The sequence below is a fragment of the Aulonocara sp. 'chitande type north' Nkhata Bay genome, linkage group LG12 (assembly GCF_057382095.1).
Source record: "Aulonocara sp. 'chitande type north' Nkhata Bay isolate Kocher_YH1m ecotype deep benthic linkage group LG12, A_spYH_male_GT1.1, whole genome shotgun sequence".
Taxonomy (NCBI): domain Eukaryota; kingdom Metazoa; phylum Chordata; class Actinopteri; order Cichliformes; family Cichlidae; genus Aulonocara; species Aulonocara sp. 'chitande type north' Nkhata Bay.
The window spans coordinates 37,495,289-37,515,319 of record NC_141355.1 but is presented as its reverse complement, the minus strand read 5'-3'; the positions used below and the strand labels follow the sequence as shown (position 1 = coordinate 37,515,319).

At 39.7% G+C, this 20,031-nt stretch overlaps 1 protein-coding gene across 8 annotated transcripts in view; it reads left to right on the top strand.

Annotated features, from left to right (window-relative positions):
* Positions 1-4,074: 4,074 nt before the first annotated feature.
* Positions 4,075-20,031, top strand: part of wdfy3 (WD repeat and FYVE domain containing 3) — a 120,867-nt gene continuing 104,910 nt past the window's right edge. For 7 of the 8 annotated variants that reach the window (XM_086315480.1, XM_086315484.1, XM_086315477.1 and 4 more), the window contains exon 1: positions 12,415-12,700. In XM_086315480.1, coding sequence (XP_086171606.1) covers positions 12,672-12,700 — 29 coding nt within the window. In that variant the 5' untranslated portion in view covers positions 12,415-12,671. Of the gene's footprint in view, positions 4,320-12,414; positions 12,701-20,031 lie in introns of those variants that run through there. The other variant, XM_086315479.1, reaches the window with a different exon arrangement.

The window sequence follows — 20,031 nt, the reverse complement described above, 5'->3', positions numbered from 1 at the left end:
GAAAACTTAAATTTTACATTTTACTCAGGACTTTATTGAACTGTTATCCTAATCCTGTTTCAATGGTTGTTTGTTCTTCTTAGCGAGAAATCGAAACGTAAAGGGTGTACTGTTTTTTGGTTTGTTTGTTTTACTAATACCTGTACTGAGCTGGACTAAGCAACAATGGGTGCACTCCCTAAGTGCGAGTAGATTTTCAAGTCTGATATGTACAAAGAATATCGAACTATTGAGTAATAATGGCATTCACCGCTGAGGTGATTTCACAGAGACAAACCTTACAACTACGCCTTTTGAGCTTTTGTAAATGGGAAGATAAAAGGTTTAACTGACAAAAGTGAATTCCCCAACCGGAAGAGCAGAAACTGATCCGGAAAGTTCTGATGCATTTCATGATACAGCAGCAATGAATGGATGGTACTAAGGCAGTGTTTACCTTTGAAGAAATATGGGCATAACAGCATGTAAGTCATCAAAGCATCACTACCACTGGGTGAGGTTACAGTGGTTTGTGGTTTGTATAACCACAAGCCACCCATGTAGTCATTGCTGTGATTTGTAAAGTTCAAATGAGAACTGCTGTCATCTAGTGACTCTGACTGCATATTACAATGCACCACACTGTCAAGTGATTAGGATCCCACAATCCTGAAGCATTCACAATGACCTTAGTGAAATAAGAACTGAACCACAGTGCCTCCTCCTTGCTGGATTGTGCAGAGTCAACCGCTCTCAACTCTAAACACAAAAATAGATTTAAAGGATAGATAATGGACTTGATGTCCTAATTGGGGTTTCAGCAGTCTCAGGCAGTTTAAATAATACATTGCTTTATTTATCGAGTTTCATATCACCCCAGATAAACTTAGAAATGTAGTGAACACGTGTTAAAACATGGATTGTTTTGGTGGAGGAATGTGTTGATGGTAACTAGTAAGTAAGGACTATACCCTAAAAGAGTATAATAAATTATAACGTTAAGTGCCATAATTTTCAATAAAAACACAAGTCAAAATAAAATAAAAAGTTGTTTAAAAATTCTCTGTTGGTCCTCCTTTGGCTCTCACGCTCTGGGGGCCTCTGGATGTCTGGGGCCTGGATCTCCTCTGCTTCATGCGCTGGGGGTCGGTGCTATGGCTCCCCACACGCTCTCACAGATTGTTACATGGAGAAACCTTTTGAATAAAAGCGCGCCCGTCCACACGGGTGTACACATGGGTGCTCACAGACACAAACTTCACCCTTCTGGGCTGCTACCTCAAAGCACATTGTGCGCTGTCGGTCTTGTGTGCTGCACAATAACATACAATATTTAGTATTTACTGTTACTTACATTTATTTAGGTTATTGCAATGAGGTTGTGTGTATTGTGTTGCTCTCTTTTTGCTTGTTTTCTCTTTTTTTCTCTCAAGATGTGATCCAGGTGATTTTTTTTCTTCTTTTTTTAAGTGTCCTCTCTCACTGTCAGTCTTCCCCTCTGTTTTTCTTTAAAAATAAATACATAAATAATAATAGCAAAGATCAGTCAAATGGACCAATACGGGAAGGCCGTGATGATGCACTTAGTAAAGCCTTCTCTGAAGGCATTTTTCTTGGCCTTCAGAGAATAATTTTGATGGCTAAAGAGCCAAACGGGACAGGCGGGAAGAATTAAATAAATTCTCAACATAATTCCTGTTAAAACAAAATAAATTAGCTGCTTTTTAAATCAGCTAAACATCGTAGTGGTAATGGTAGCTTGTGGGTCCACAGGCTCTGTCCCCCTGTAGTCTTTACTTTTGTACAGGGAACAACTAACAACCTCTGAGTCTGTGAATGACAGCAAGCAGCAGTGTATTTTGTAAGAAGCTGATAGAGCCTGGCCATTTAGTCCTTTGTATGTTAATACAAGAATTTTAGAAAAAATCCTATAATGTACTGGAAGCCAATGCAAGGAGTATAAATGAAGACTATCAGGGTGTAGCTGTGTGGCAGGCATGTTGCAGACTCAGATGCAGGAGACACAAGCCTTTAATGCTAAATGCACAAAAAATAACAAAGTCCAAAAAGTAAAGTACAAACCACTGACTATACACCAAGCAATACAGAAACCACAGGAAACACACAGCTGACAGGGACACAACAAAGGACAAAGAAAGACTCACACAATATATGTAGAGGGATGATCAGGCCAGAGAGACACAGTTAAACTGCATCAGAATAACAAGATATGGGGGAAGTAAAACAACATACCAAACACAAAATAATTAATTATATGACTAATTATCAAAATAAAACCCGAAAAAAACTCAGCTGGAAAGAAAACACCTAGCACAGAGACAAGAAAGGACTAAGCACACAGTCAAACAAATTTTATATCATGAGAGAACTAAAATCAGAAAGACAATACTAACAGAACTGTCAATACAAGATTTCTTTACACAACTCAACCTGGACAAGTAAACACAACAAAACAATGTGATAACAAATGAAAAGCAAAAAGAATCAGTGGAGAATGTTAGGATTACCTTAGGAATGGTAAATGGCCTGTATTTGTATAGCGCTTTACTAGTCCCTAAGGACCCCAAAGCGCTTTACACAACCAGTCATCCACCCATTCACACACTGGTGATGGCAGCTACATTGTAGCCACCCTGGGGAGCACTGACAGAGGCGAGGCTGCCGGACAGAGGCGCCACCAGGCCCTCTGACCACCAGTAGGTAACAGGTGAAGTGTCTTGCTTAAGGACACAACAACCGAGACTATCGGAGCCGGGACTCAAACCGCCAACCTTCCGATTACAAAACGAACTGCCAGCTCTTGAGCCACGATCGCCCCATAATAGGAGCCACAAGTAAGCCTGCAATTATAGAGCAAAGTGCTCTATTGGCATGGTGTGGTCCTGTGAGATAAAATGGGACATTATTATTCAAGAACTTGTATGTGAGAAGAATTTTACAATTTACGATTAAAATTTACAAGCTTGATTTATTTATAGCAGAGAGGTTAGAATTCAGAGGATAAATGATTGAAAAAATGCAGCATACCATCTTGAATCACATTTGTTTGTCTCACAGCCTAATTTTATTTTAAAGCAATTTTAGCCATTGCATAATAACATATTTATTTTAAAACAAGGGTTTGCTTTTTTTTGGATGTAAAGGATTCCAGTTACATCCCGAGTCATAGCCAAGATAAAAAAAAAAGACTATTCTTATGCACCTATAAAATTCTGTAAGTATCAGTGATTATTGTAATGAGTGTTCTAGAAAGAAAACAAATAATAGATAGCCTGAGGTGTCTTATGAAAATCTAAGTACAATTTCAAGTAGGGAGAAAAGCAGGGTATATCCTGGACAGATAGCTAGTAAAGTTGGACAGCACATTATAAATTTTGTTTAGCAACCCAAGCAAAAAAAGTGGCTCCCACCAGGAGTGTAAGGAGAGAAGAAAGCAGGATAAATATACTGGGTTTAAGCAGGGTTGTCTACAACTTCCCTGAGCACAAGGCCCAAACGATGAAGCTCTAAAGAGCGAGTAGTTTGAGTAGTAGAGGTTTATATAAGGAATTCATCCATTGTTACACTCATATGTTGAACATATAAACTCATACTATGACATGTTTGCATGATATATATAGAAGTTGGTCCACTGGAAATGATTGTTGAATGAGATGTTTGTTATAAAGTGACCCATCCAGTCAGTGTTTGGGGACCTGTGGTTAATAGGCCTGTCTTCTTTGTTCCGTGCTTATAGTCATTCCAGTTGTCTTTGGGATTGTGATAGTTTAGTTGAAAAAGACCATGTAAGTTCGTAGCACAAGCTTAAATAAATATGTCTGTTTCCCCGACTGCTTACTGCAGTTGCTGTCCATGGTGCTGATCAAAGGGTGCAATAATTCTATTGAGGTAAAAAAAAAATCTAAGAAATGTAAAAACAAAAAGCTTTTCAGCCTCAACACATTCTGTGAGTTTAAATAAAAGAGAGGGAAATTAATTGAATGCGTGCCCGTTAAATCCCTGCCACCGAGTGTGTTTTTCCTTTTATCCAACAGATGTCAGGATTGTGTTTCAGTTGCGGCCTCGCTCGGGGCCGAGAGGAGGATGCTGTTAGGAGGAAAATCGGCGCTGGGACCTGGCTACATGCTCGGCTTATTTGGATGTTGAGGAAACATGGCGACCGGCGAAAGGAAGGAGAGGGAGCAGCAACCACTTTGGGATTAACGCATCGTTTGAGACATATGGATATACACGGAGTGCCCCGTACCGACTTAATTCACACATTGGAGGTTATCTTCAACGCTCACACCGACGCATTTTGCCGCAAACGCTGCTTACTGGTGAGTAGATGGCGGGTACACCAAAGACGCTCTCCTCTCTGGAAGTGGCTAGTTAGCAAACGTGTGCTAGCTGCTTTAGCATGCGAGTTAGCATGGGCTGGAATGTGCATCTCGGCTGAACTACAGTCCGCACCGTTATCGCTGGTGTTAGCATGACAGTGGCAACCTCGGGAAAAATACAACGAACCCGCGGTAACTGTGGAAACACCAGCTGCCATCTTTATTTGCAGTAAAGTTATTGAAGGCCGTACATTTGAAGGAACGTCACCCGTTTAGCTTGACAGTTGAGGTTCAGATAAGCCGACGCTAGTGATCAGCTGGTCGCTAGCTGCATGTTGTGGGCTAGCGTAGCTGCAAACTGAGGGGATTGCTGGTTGGTTGTGTTTTCACTCACTGACGGTGGAGCTGAGTCCTAAAGCAGGACTTTAACAGATCGCAGCCATTGGAAAACACACAGGACCGCTGGTAATTAAAACGTTCGGGGTACGTGTGCAGTATGTGGCTTTGGATAAACGCATTATTTTTTTTATTAGAGGTGGCTAAATCGGGTTGCAGTGAGTGTTTCGTAGTAGCTGGTCTTTAAGGGGCAAATTCGCAATGACTGGCAAAGCTATAGCGGTCACATCGTCCTCATTTTACTGTCTGCTCTGCGCCTGATGTGCAGCAGTCACCTGTGTGTGCGCATTGTCCCTGAGTGTATGGCTATCTGCCCGGATGCCTGCACACAAGCTAATCACCTCGCAGCAGGATGGGGCAGAAAACTTGTTTCATGCTGGAGCACTGTGAAAGGTGCGGTATGACATGTACACAAATACACACGATACAATTAAAAGCTACATAACATTTCTGCTTGTAAAGGTGGGAGGTGGGGGGCTGAACTGTCATCCAGCAGCCACTAGAAATAGCAGTGAATATGTAGAGGTCTGTTATTGCAGTGAACTGGTAAGTGAGCATCATTTGAGTCTAATCTAATCTTAAAAACCTGATTAGTTGAGGTGGCTGTTGATGGCTGTGCTAAACTCAATTTCTGAATTGAGTTTATATCTACATAGAGAGCTGTGTGTGAATAAATAACAGTCTCTGTGTTCTAGCATTGGAAGCAGGAAGCCCTGAGTATATGTCGGTGTTTGTCATGTACTGTATGGTGAATGTTTTTTCCTCATAAAAGTTAAGTTACCAAGCAAGCAAACTGGCTATAATTCAGAAATAATACTAGGATAATTAGTCTAATAAGTAGGCTTGGAGGGGTTTGGAAAAATTACTTCATTGGCTTTTGGATCTTGTGTTGACTATTTTTTGTGAGTATTTGCTGTGTGCCAGAATAGGCAGCAGGGTTTGTCCTGCATAAAAACATTTAGTGCCCCCAACCCCCAAGAGGTTTTGGTGTTCACCAACAGGAAACTCACCAGGGCTGCAGTGAAATAGTTTATAACCAATTTGTTTAAGTGTGATTTTCATTTAGTTAACAGTAAAATCACTTTTGTTTAACAAATGGCCCGAAATAACAGGAAAATGAATGGACCTCTGTTAAGTAAGATAACACTGACTGGTTATTTTAAACTATATGTGGACCTCTTGTGCATAGTCACCCCTAAAAGACCTTTTTTTGAGCCAAGAAAAACACTAAAAGCACTGCCATGCCTTTCAGTGGAGGGAGAAAAGGATACCCAAACATGGGGAGAACTCGCACTCTCCACACAGAAAGGTCCTACCTATGTTTGAATTTAGATCTTTCATGCTGTGAGGCAACCACTGAGCTACTGTGCTGACAGTTGATCAGTTAGTCCTTAAAAGTCCTTTACAGACACGTTCTTAAGCCTTACCCGGCAGCTTTTATCACTGCAGTGCAGCTTTCTTTATCGGACTGCTCTGCATAAACACTGCATCACATTGAATAATTTGAAAACTCGAGGCACAGAAACCCGATTGCTGCTAACTACCAGTAACCGAATTATTCCTTAACTTTGTTCTGTCGATGTGCAAACCCAAACAGTTAGCTAAAGCTCTCCCCCAAGTCACCTGAGAATTATTTCTTCTTTATTATTGTTTGGAAAACGTCTTGGACTTTAGTGCTGTCCATGTGAGGTGATTGTACTGCCTTTTCCACATATAATACCATTAGTGACACTCATATAGTTTATTTCATCTGTAAGGAGTAACCCTGTTACTTTTTTTTAGCTACAAAAAAGCAAATGGGTTACACTTCTGGGCAGCAATACTGTCACATGCAAATTTCTATGCTGTAAAATACAGCAGCGTTGGCAAGAAGGCTTAGTGGTGTTCTGCCTCCAGTTAGTTAGACCCGGTCTACCAAGCGTTTGTCAAGTTCCCCTTTTGTTGTGATTTACTGAGGTCACTCAAGACCTGCCAGCATTTGGTGGTGCAGTCTTGACTGTGTAGCCTCCGGGTCTTCCTTTCTTCTGTTTTTCTCTCACGGTGATTCAGGGCTAACAGGCACTGAAACTTTGAACCTTTTATCATTGGTTATCCAGAGTTTACTCCCCGGGGCTACAACAGGGCTTACTTTGACCTAAATACAATTAGGAAAAAATGAACCCTGTTGGAATTATAAGGATTTCTACATTGATTATTCATAAAATGTGTTCTGATTTTCATCTAAGCCATAATTATACAAACACGGAGACAGCTGTTCTTTTCATGCATTTATTAAACCCAACAGCATACATTTGTCCTCGCTCTGCAGCTGTAGATTGTTGTTGTTTTGCTATTTTGGGGGGTAAGGGAGATTAAGTGGTTAATCCTGTAAGTATTTGATTGTTTGGACAGTGCCTTATGTCTCCCGAATGTCAGCATAAATGCTGGCCTAAATGAATTTGTTTACTCATTTCCTCTCTGCTTTGCTTGCTTTTATAACGGTCAGCTATTAAGAATCATTCCCAAGGATCTGCAATAGATTAACAGTAGTTTTCCAGTGTGATGACAGTTTGCTTTGTTCTGGCCATCATCTACACTCTGATAACAAATGGAGATTTTGCTTCAGCTAGCTATTTGTGTAGGAATCCTACTTGGTTTTCCAAAGCTATTCTTGCATTATATATGCGCTATCAGCCCCAATACAGTTTTTACAACTTTTATGTCAGGGTTTTAGGTAAGTAACAGTTATATATTTGGTTGACACCAAGTTATAGTTAACTAAAATTAAAACAAAACAGAGTATGAAAGAAAGAGTCTAGTGAACTAACTGTATATGTTCTTGTGGTGACCTTTGAGAATAAGGGAGCAGCCAAAGTGGCTTCTGTGTTCAAATTTGTGAGTACAACCAGCACAAAGAAGTACTACTACAAAGTATTGTTGTCTTTTACAGTTCTGAACATCATAATTACTGCATTACAATCTACCATTATACAAACAAAAACTGACCCTTAAAAATAATAAAATCTTAACTAAAAGCAGGCATTTTGTTTCTCAGCATGGGCATTTGGGCAATGACTGTGCACATAAATACACGTGTCTGCATATATTTAAGACCTTTAAGAGTCATTTTTCCTGGTATTTCTGTCCGTGTGATGGGCAAAGTTTACTTTATTCTTGAGTAAATTGAAACCTCGGTAGAGAAGGTGGTGAAAAATCCTTTCTTTCTTTTGGAGGAATGTCAAAGGCTCTTTGGTGGATGCAGGACAAACCCTGTAAAACTAAACATAAAGTAAACTGAAACAAGCAAACCCACTCTGGAGGATAACTGAAACTATAGCATTTTTGAGTGTTACACCAAAGGTTCAGATTAAACCTAAGCAAAGATCCTAGACTAACAAATCGAATATCACCATTAGAGATTTTATTTTTACCTGCTAACTGCTTTTGTGTGGTGGGATGGGAGCTGTGGGGTGTATCCTGTACTTTGTGAGGCTCTTATTATTGATTAAGTGTAGCCGGGCAGCTGCATTAAAGTCTTGTGGATGATGCAGCTCAAGGCCAATGCTGATTTTCCTTTCAGTGCACCGACTGAGCTTTCTCAGGCCATTCAAATGCATCACACACAAAACAATATGGCCTGAGTTGCTGGTGTGTTAGGCTTGGTATAAGCCCACGTCAAACAACAGACTTAAGTCGCAGCTTACTAGTTGTCATCTTTCATGAGAAGACGCAGCACGCACTAATAAAGCACAAGAGGATCAATCTTAATTAGCACTCGAGGGAAGGGCCTGCACATCCTATTAGTGACACTACACATGTGCTGTGCCCATATAGTTTGTGTCTATGTTTTGTCTCGCACCATTGGATTACATCAAGTTGATGACATGATAAAACAGAACACTGCAGATTTTTAAAATGTTTAAGGGTTTATTCACCTGAAACTTTGAATTCAGGTGTTTTTCAGTCCCATTGTCATAGGTGTAATATTATAGGGAGTTTATTATTGTAGGGTCTTAACCTGAGAATATAAAGTGCCTCAAGCCAGTTGTTGTTGTTATTTGGTGTTAAATAAATAAAACTGAATTTCACTGCATTGAATTGAATTAAAATTTAGGTCCTTACCATGCACTCTGCTTTTATAAACATTTGTGAAAGAATGAGTCATTCTAAAGCGCTCACTGAATTTGAAAGGTGGCTCTGTAAAAAGATGCCACAACAAGACAGTTTGTGAAGGTTCTCATCTCGTTTTAATTCCACAGTCAACTGTAAGTGGTGGTATGTGGCCCAGTGCTTAAGTTCATAGAATCTATTTTCAGTCAGTCAGATAAACCACAATCACCTCACTTACTAGTCTACACAGCTGTTAATCCACAGCTGAAAATGTGCCCCTAATAAAAGAACTATTTACTTCTGTTTGAGTAGTGTTGAGGGAAAAAAAGGCCAGCTGTTTTCTAAATCGGTGAACCTTTTATTAAAGTAGAACTATAAAAGTGTACTTCCTCAAAAATGGGCTGAGGGCTACAGAAAATCAGAGTATATAAAGAGACGGTCTTACTTTTCATTGAACATTATGAACATTACCGTAGCTTATGAATTGATAAATAAGTGTTTCAACTCTTCCGTAAATAATAAAAAAAGGAACCACCTCTATTATTGGTAAATGCCATGTAACCATAGCTTGTATGGAAAATAGATGCACCCACTGTGACCTCACCCACTGGTTTTGGACTTCTGCCATAGTGACAGCAGCCAGTATTGTGTTTTTGTTTTGTGTTTTTTCAGCTGTAGGTGACCATATTTGGATATGAGGGTGCAGTACAAGTTATTGGCTAATCAGTGAACCAGTACTGATGCAGATATTCAGCCAGTATGTCAGGACATCCTAACTTCAATACTTGAAGGTGTTTTTGTAGTATTTTTAGTTTTATCCCTACACATATTATATGAAGTAAGTGGTTATTTTTTATGACCTGAAGCTGCTTATGTCAGCCACAGAGTTGGATATTGATGATATATGAGATTGGAGTAATGCCTTATATACAGTCTGCTGTTTTATTGGACAGACTGAAGGAGAGAGATTTCCACAGGTCTTTTTATCACCACAGTTTAATTGGCTGTAATTTTCATGGCCCACACTCTGTCTGTAACTGCATGGCAGTAACGATTTGGACTCAAGATGATATTAAATGTTGGTGCTGTTGTCTGTGATTCATGATTATTAGTGGTGCTCATTGAAGCTATAATAAAATGTTGGATTATATTCTCACTTTTGATTCATACGAAAACGAAAATCTCACCGCAACTGCAGAGTGATTGGAGTTGGTGCAGATCTCTTAAGGTTTTTAACACAACAGGTCGCACAGTTAAGCTACTGCTAGCATACATTTCTTTTTTCTTTCATTTAACCTTGGAAGTGTGATATTGTACAGCAGGTTTCGTTCAGTGGGGTGGATCTGTGATCCGTTTCCTCTGCTAGACTCGTTTCAGTATGATCCCGTCCTTCCCCGCTGGAAGTCACATTTCACCATCTTCTTAGTGAAGCATTAATGTCTCTAGCTGTCAGCATGCTCCATTACAGTCTCTTGTAGAGGTTTCTGAACTTTTCAAGGCCAATTTTCAGGTCAGGAAATTCCCATAATCACTGCACCTAAACAGCTGTGATGTGAATCTCAGTGTGACATACTAATTCTGCAGGACTGAAACTAATGGCAATTTTCACTGTCAATTAATTTGACATTTATCTCCTCATGTTGTCTATTAAGCCACAGGACTTTGTGAAAAATGTTTCAATTGATAATTTGGAGTTTTAAAAAAAGCTATTTTTTTCTTAACCCAAAGATATTCAATTTACAGTTTCAAAAAAGGAAGAAAATTCTCATGTTTAAGAAGCTTGAGTCATAAAAAATGTGGTATTTTATTTTGATAATAGATTTAAGGGAATTATTAACCACCAAGCATGTTCCTGGAGACTAATTTACTGGTCCTTTAAGTTGGAGGAAAAAAATCACATTACTCAACTAGTATAGTTCATTGCTCATATATTTAAAAGTCATTCTTCAGTAAATGTTGCTGAAATACTTGACAGCTTGCACCATACACAACATTGCATGCACACAATGTCAGCAAAGGATGTATTTTAATTTTTTTAAATAGATATCCTGCCCAGTGCAACAGTTCGTCAGCATAATCGATGAGGTCGACTATAAAAATTCGTTGCCGCATAATTAAACTACAGGACACTATGGGGCAGTCTCGGCTGTATTGTTTGCCAAGACTGCACTCAGTGCTAAGAAGAAGAACGCAGCATGAACGGCAAAACAGCGGGACGATAAAAAATGGAAATGGAGATTTGAAAAGATGTCTTTTTGATTTCATTTAAAGCTTTATTTGAATGGACAGAAGCGATTTTAGTTTCCTATTTGCACATTCATTTTAAACTCCTACCAGCACTTGTAACTTGTATTACCTGCAAACTTTATTTATTTCATTTTTATTCTGATTGTCCTATTGAGTAATACTAAAAATACATTTGATTATTATTATTAGATTCATATGTTTCTTGGGTCATTACTTTTATTTGCTGTGAGACGATGTAAACAGGGTGATATTCCCAGTTGGGCAGACTTGAGCAGGAGGTTTGCACATAGGAATCAGAGATAAGAGTTATTGAAATAATTGTTGACTAATCAAAGAAAAATTGTCTAATTAGTTGACTATAAGAATAATCTTTAGTTATAACTAATAGCTAATATTGAAGCACAAAGCTGGACTGAAAGACAGCACAGAGGCACGTATCATGGCAGCACAGGAACAAGCTCCAAACACAAGATCAATTGAGGCTGGGGTCTGCCACACCAGGCCAGGTGCGAAGATGCCCCTGAGACAGTCCAGCAGTGATAGATGTAGCTATACCAAGTGATAGCAACATCAGGAAGAAGGAACACAAGAAGCTTGAGAAATACCAAGCCCTGGGAGAGGAGCTATAGAAGATATGTAGAGTGGAGGCAGTGGTCTCAGTCGTAATCGGAGAACTAGGAATGCCAAAGATAGTGTGCAGGACCCTCAATAACAACAATGCTGTTGGCTAACATGTTTGATGTTTTATTGTTGGATGGCTCTTTGGGGTCAAAAATGGGATAACCAACATCTTTATCATTACATTATTCCTGCATAGATTTATGTTCAGGGAACTTAGACTGCCCAGTCTCCTTACAGTGTGTACGTGGGATTTTCAGTGCTGACTAGTGAGGAAAGCATTGTTTAAACATCTAGTCACACACATTCCTATTAACCACTAAATTATTAAAATAGCAGTCTGTTTTTAATAATTTTAGCCCTTTTCTGTTTTTAAGAACATTATCGGATATTAATATTTCAGTTGCCTTCTACAAAGCCTTTGGTGTGACACGTGTAGATTAATTGAGATGCTTTTTTCATTCCCTGTTCTTGTCCCCGAAAGCACACCACATAATAATGCAAAGTTAATGTGAGCTGTCGGAGCTTGGATGTACAGGATGGCGACTGAAATGGCCAGAAAATGAATTTTTAATGATGCTCACTGCTGTGAGTTCTGCCTCCCACTCCTCCTCCCCGTTTCTTGTGGTAATGGTATGTTCCTGTCGTCGTTGAGGCCAAAGCCCGCCCTCCTTTCCTCCCCTCCTCTTTCTCCAAAGCCCTGTACACCCCACCCGGTGTCAGGGGGGGATCAGCTGTGCCAGTCCCGGCAGACCACACACACACACACATACATACACACACACAGTGCTGACTGGCGAACAAAGCCACTGGTACTGCCAATAAAGGCGAGCCATGCCTCCGCGCTTCTCCTCTCCTCTCCTTACGCTGCTGTGAGGGGAAGGCATGACACCATTGCCATCGCCTCTCTGTTTCAGGAAGACACTGTTGTTGGGAGGAAGAGCGGCTGGTCTTTGGCTTATGGTGGAATATTCTTGTCTCTTCTTCTGTTGATGAGTTGAGATGCTGGCGGAGCGCAGAGAGAATAGCAGGTAGGGAAAATCAGAGCTGGGTGCTGAGCTCGTTTCCGCAGCGACCAGGGGTTTGTTTACTGTTCACTGGTAAAAGCCTGACCTTGGTGGATATAGTATGTTTATTGATGTTATTGATCTAAAATAACTGCCTCTCCGTGTCAGTGGCCGTTTCACGACGTTTGACGATTAAGCTTCGATTACAGAGATTGTCACCATCGAGCAGTTACAGCATCTCCTACTGTTGCATCTTTATTGTAAGAATATATCCCGATGTGGTTAAAGCAATCATCGGCCAAACCCAAACGAAGCAAATGTGTGACTTAGCAAAAGATATGTGTAACATGCCTGAGGATGTCATTAGATAGATGTTCTTCTCAAGAGTGTTAATAATTTTAAAGTTTAAAGAAAAATATCACAAATGCCCAACGCTATAAAAAGAGGGTAGCCTTCAATAATTGTTACACTTTAAATTAATAAAATGACATGGATGACACTTTACTGTAGGTTGTAGGTAGGTTAAGTTAAACCATTTTTCTCAGGAAATATCACAATAATTCTGGACACTATTGGGATCTTGCATAACACGATTATTTGTAGACTTGGGGGCAAATAGATTTATGCAATGTGGGAAAAAAAACAAACATGGACTTTAAATTGTAATTAAGCTGAAGGGAAGAACAAAAGAAATACAAACCAAGTTAAATATGCCACAGACTGTTGGAGAGTGTATTTGGATTATTGTATAGCAGCATAAGTAGTGTTGGTTGCTAATTGACAAAATCAAATATAGCTTGATAATTATCCTGGTTATCTTGTTTTAATAATAATCGGAAACCAAAACTGTTTATAAGCCAGGAAGAATGATATTAGACATCAAAGTTAGACATCAGGAAGCAGAAATGAAGGTTGGCCATTTTAAAAAATCTAATTCAATGTCAGACCAGCAAACAGTGATTTGTGTGTTTACCTGTTATACTCAGCAGTCATATGAAGGATACCTTATAACCTCTGATTAAACAAACACACAGGGATAACATATGTTATTAAATAATTAAGGTAGTGCAGCTACTTTATAGCTTGATAGCTCAAAATGTTGTTGGTTTTGAGCTAACAATCTCAAATGTGTAAATATGCAAGACTTAAAGCTAATTCCTTCTTTATACGTTTTATATTTGCACTGTTATTCTATTAGTACTCGGACTCTATGGCCCTACATGATGAGAATCTCTGCAGGTCTCTGTGTACAACTCTCAACTCAAGCTCAACACAACCAAAATGAAGGCGGCGCATAAAGTTGACATAAGAGTGCACAGATCCAACCATGATTTTTCTATTGCTCCTCGCTATGAGTTGATAGGATAATTATTTATGCGATAGAATTCTCAAGAATATAGACCACCAACAAAATGTAAAGCATATGAAAAAAATCCCCTGAGAGTTAATGAGTATATTCTTTCTTCACCCAGCACTAGTCTGCACACTGCATATTTTTGGCTTGTTTTTAAGATTATGTGTAGTTTGAATATATTTACATGAGATGTTTAAAGCTATTTAAAACTCACATTTTATAGTCTATTCTTTCTCTTACTAAACATAACTGAGTAGGAATGGCTTACGCGAAATCAAAGCTGAAAAATTATGATATGAAAAATGTACTTGTGCTGTTTGAAGATTAAGTCGCAAAGATGCCTTAAGGTTTACTCTGGGGCTATCGTTGATTGTCATTGTAATTTTAAATGGAGACTATAATGCCTTGCTGTTCATGGTGCAAGTATATGCAAATATATTGTATCACAATGTTACCATACATCTATATGTTTTACCATTGATATTTAAAATTTAATTGACTACAAAAGTCACCCTCCTGTACCTAATGTTGTGTAATTATATAATTGACAGGCAGCAATTTGTGTGAGGCCTGCTAGTTGTCATGGATACCATTCAGCGATCCAGCTAACACACTACTGAAATGTGGTGGCACTCTTCGAGCACATGAAAAGTGTGGCGCTCACATTTTTGAGAAATAAATCGGTATTTTTTTGTCAAGGATACACGACAGCCGCTGTGCTTTCAAATCGACCGGCAGACGAGGCACAAGTAGAACTGTAAGACTAATTATGTGATATTAGTCTGTGATGACAACTGTCCAGGCGTGGTTTAGTGCAGGACTAAATAGATGCCCATTTTAGATGCAGTTAACTGTGGTCTTGACCAGACATGTTCAGCATGAGATCATTTCCTGCTCCTCTGTCTCGTGTTACAAGTCAGGCAACATTGACTTGGTGACAAAAACATGTTGCACTAGTTAGAAACTGCTTTGTTTTATGGTCATGTTTTCACACACGACAGCGGCGTGTACGAGAACAGAGTCCGATCCGACATTACCCAGTCTTTAACCTTCCAGCATCCCAGTGTAAAGCCTGTGTGATGCTGGATAGCACTGACGTGTGAAGAGCTCGGCTGATAGTCCGATGCATTTACTGCTAGCAAGTGGGCGTCATCTGTGCTGCCCCCTGCCTTCTGCAGGCAGCTCCCTCATTTAAGCCACACAACATATTTCCAGTACTTAAGCATACCTGAAGTAAATTTGCTCTAGAAAATATCTCACCCTGATTTTCCCAGAATTGTCCAAGTTGATGTCTGAAAATGACTCGAGTTGCTTAAAATTGATTTGTAATAGTGCTGATTAAAATATGTGAAGGTGTCAGAAAATGTTTGCTCGCCTCTAGTGGATTTATTTCCCATAAATAGCTACGTTTCTGTGTGTCACCGTGGCTGGCAGAGGAGACAGTTAATCACCCTCAGTCCAAATTTACCAGCATTTGGCAGGGAGGTGGTGTGAACTCACTACCCTGCCTACATAGCCTTTTACTTTCTCCAAATTTGCATTTCCTTTTACAAGTTTGTGTTTTATCTAACTCCTGTCAAACCATTTTTTCTCCGTCAGCCAGGAGACATTTCTGAGATTACATCACCTTCTCCAGAGGAACAACCACACAAGCCTTTGAAGAGTTGGGCTTTTCCAGGGCATTGGCTGCCTTCATCTCCCAGGAGTTGTTGCTAACTCTGGGAGACGTTCATTGAAGCTGGCATCCGCTTAAAGAGAATGCTTTGAAAAATACTGGAGGGCCAAGCTCAGTTCCCCTCCACAGAAGAGTTGACATTCCATTGATGCCATTGACTCATTGTCTTTGCTTCAGCAGAGACGAGATGCGGTTTGATGCTTTTTTTCCCTAGTTTAAACAGTCCTATCTGTGTCTTTAGAATGAAATGATCAGAGATGCATCCATTTTTTCCCTTTCTAGTACTCCAAAAAAAGCACTTTTGAGCTGGTAATTCCTGATGGTCCTTTGGTTCTCTAATCCCCTTTAATAGTGCGACCTTTATCCTCCATTTTCTGTCACCTCTCCCCAAGGCTAATTAAGTATGCAGGGTTTGTGTGATTGCATAGGTCAGCTGCTGACTTTCAGTTGCATGCTAGGGCAGAGAGATGAGTAACAGGTTGCCATGATCTTAACATATCTTTATGTTGGAGTATGAAAAGGGAATCTGTGCAACAGTCAGAGCTGGTAAACGAACGTCAGTGTTGGAGAAAACAGCAGCATCATGTAGAAAACTGTGCAAGGAATCTAAATTGCCTGATCTAAGAGTTCAGTCACTCTGAACCAGCCACCTACAGGAGGCTGCAGGCAGTTCTTCCCTCATAACACACTGTGGATCAGCAGATAAGACCGATTCATTTTCGTACAAAGATAAGAGGTTTGAAAGGTGGTGGCTGTTTTAGAAGCCTAAATTACAAATGGATTTAGAGACAAAAAGGAAAAAAACACACTTCCTTAACAAAGTTGATTTCGAAGTCATCAAAAACTGAACCAAAGTAAGAGAAAACTATGGATTGTGTATAAAAAGTGCCACAGTGGCATTCAAGTATTGATGACATGGCTTTCCTCTTGATCTGACATTTTTGCAACTCTGTTATCCACACACTGGAGTAAATTAGAAGAGGGGCCGATTTAATACTCTCCTTTGGTTCATTGTAAACATGCTTGGCCATGTACGCATGATTCATTTTGTTACATGCTGAGAAGTTGTGCATAACCCCATATGCTGTTTGGAGCATTGGAACCTTTGTTTTCATAGAAGAGTCACCTTTCCTCAGAGCTTCTGGAGGTTGACCCAAACAAAAAGTTACCTTAAAGAGGTGTAACTAATTTGTAGTAAAACTACACAAAGACACCCATTTGTGCACCTAAATCTGTTTTCAGTGTGTTATAGGTTTAGTGCAGTGCAGAAAGGGAGGTTCTGACAGAGCTCTACGTGATGGTGGTTTCATGACGCTCACTGCTTACCAAGTAGGTGGAGTGAGATGTAATCCTACATTTGTCTGCTGATTACTGCCTTGCCTTTTGTTGATTTTCCAGCTCAGCCTTATGCTGAGTTATATGACATGTGTTTGCCCCAGTTTGTGGTCCCGGCCCTGCTGCTCTCCGACTCTACCATTCTCACAGCCCTCGTGTCTGCTTCAGTGACTCTCTGTTTCACTGGGCCCTGAACAGCAGTGCTAACAGTCAGCATTGTTCTGAAATAAATGCTGCCTTTGATCAAGGATACGTTACAGTACAAAAATAGATGAGCTATTTCATCCTGTATACGACTCAGATGATAACTTTCTTAACATTTTGAATTTAGTTTTGTGTCAGATGTTTATTTTAACATAGTTCTGACAAAAGTAATTATTTGAACAGTATCAAATATATTTTTATATCTTTTTAAGGAAAAGAAACCAGTCAAGTTATTTGAACAATGACATCCTCATGACACTAGCTCATAAGGAAGTATCTTGGATCATCTAAACTAGGGAAATCTTTTGGGAAGCGAACCAATTTTCATTTTCACTTTGCTTGTGATAACTTAGTACATCTGGATAGATAAATAAATGATCTATCAATGGGCTTAGGGCTGTGCGATATGACCAAAATCTCATATCCCGATATAAGACATCTATCGTCCCGATAACGATATAAATCACAAAAATTTTACATTTTCTGTAAATTCTGTGAATCTCGGGCAGCTCGACTTGCGTGAAGTGTTTCCAGCTGCGCGTCATGTAGCTGGAGTCGAGTGTTTTAACCGATGCATGAAACTATACCTTTTTAGACATAAGTTGTAACGGCCGCCGTTTTCTTTGTGAGTATTTATTACACGGCGTGCTGCGGGGAAAAGCCTGTTCTAACGTTTGAGTCTAAGGTTTATTTTTTAGCACCTGGCGGCTCTTTTTTACTTCTCATCCGTAAGTACTCTGCATACTCTTTTACGTGATTAAGTTTATTTTGAAAAGTCTCAACAGGATCTTGAGCTTTATTGTGAAAGGTTTATGTGGAAGATAAACAAGCGGACACGCGATGGTTTTACCGTCGTTGTTGCTAACGACAACGCATAAAAACAGGCGCTTGTCTGTCCGTAATGTGGTTATATTAAATATAAGAGAAAGAGAGAACTTTAAGAAATTAATATAGCCACTACAGTGACCATCAAAATGATGAACAAATATTGCCGTAAAGAGTTTATTTTGCGACACCACGAAACAGACGATAGCGTAAAATGAAACGTTAGACGTTTTTATATCGTTATCCGATATATACCGTTATATCGAACAGCCCTAAATGGGCTTTTTGCCCGTAAATATATTCTTTATTTATTTTTCACAGCAGAGCTTCGACAAAGAGGGCAGCAGATTTTAAGACCAATAAGTGAAAGAACCAACTGACATTCAGCACAAGCATCACGACATAATTACACGAGCAACTTCAAAAGCAGCCACATTGACTTCTATACAATACAATCTGCAAACGTTTTTTAAAACTAATAGATGAGTCAATTTTTAAAAACGGTTTCATCCACTGATCTAAACGGTGACCGGGACTCGGTGAGCGACTATGAAGTGCCTGAAAGAGACTTTCTCTGGTTTTTGAGTCGCTGCTGCTTAAATCTCTCAGCTTTAAACAACAACTGATGAAGCTGGCCTACTGGACTCGATATTTTTAAACTCAACGCAGACCAACCCACTTCTGCTTTTGGATTCTCGATTTCTAACATCCAGCAAGATTTTTTTTCTTGCCTGTCAGCTTTTCAACAGACTTGCCTGTGGCTCAGCCGGAGTTTCCATTTTAGCCAGCAGCTGAAGACGGGCTTTACTGCTGATGCTGCCGAAGCTACACGTTGATCACTTTATAACCCCACTGCTGGCGTGTTTCTCTTGGCCAAGTGTATTGTGTGGATATGTGACTTTTTTCTCAAAGCCTTCACTTTTATATGTGCTTGGCTGCTTTAGACTTCCAAAGGCCTGCCCATCCATTCAGTGGAGTTAGTTTTATTTATGATGAGGACTTGCTTGTGGGTTGTCTATGGAGTGGTGTAAATGAGAAGCAATGACCAGCATTATGTGTGTCATCACAGAAAGGGGAAGGATGTCAGCAGTAGAAAGGAAGGAACTGGATAGGCTGCAGTGCAGAGTTTATGCCACTTATCTGGGTTATGGCTTAAACTCATAATAAAAGTAATCAACTTTAACCTCAGTAAACATAATCTTTGGAAGATGAACCATGGCTGCTGTAATTTACTTTGGTTTCCTGCCAAAGATTTCAAAAGATATTCAGCTGTTAGTGTTAAATAGTGCATTGCAGTTTTCAGTAACCTGAACACAAAATAGTTTTGCTTTTCCATCCCAGACTACAACAGGAAATGGCTTAATTTTCCCTCTCGAAGAAACTTGACCTAGAAAGAAAATCTTCTAAGTCAACTTAAACCATATCTGATTATGACAGTTCACTCTGATAACAACTTTATGGTGTCATTCGTTAATCATGACTCAGTACTGGCACATATCAGAGCGACAAAACCCCCCCAAAAATAAAGAAATCAGATTATTCACTGACACAGAACCAGTTGAATCCCACTGCCCTGTGTGTCTGGTCTGTATTGGAGAATTTTTCTTTTTACCAGCCACTATACCACAGGAGGCATTGCTTTATCTGTGTGTGTGTTTGTGTTTCATCGAGGTTAAATGATGTCCTGGAGAAACTCACTGCAGCACGAACTACTGCAAAGGTGGATTCGAGTACTTTCGCAGGTGTTCATTTTGTCTGAGGACAGATTTAGTAAACATCAGAGCGCAGCTGTCATTACATTTAACAGGTGTCTAGGTGAGTACAAAATTGAGTCTGAAGATTTGGTTGGCCTGTGTCACGACTACTAAATGCTCACTGAATAATGTAGGGCTGCTCGACACAAAAGTCCACATCACTGTTAATTTGTCAATATTGTAATCCCAGCGAGGGATGTTCTTTAAC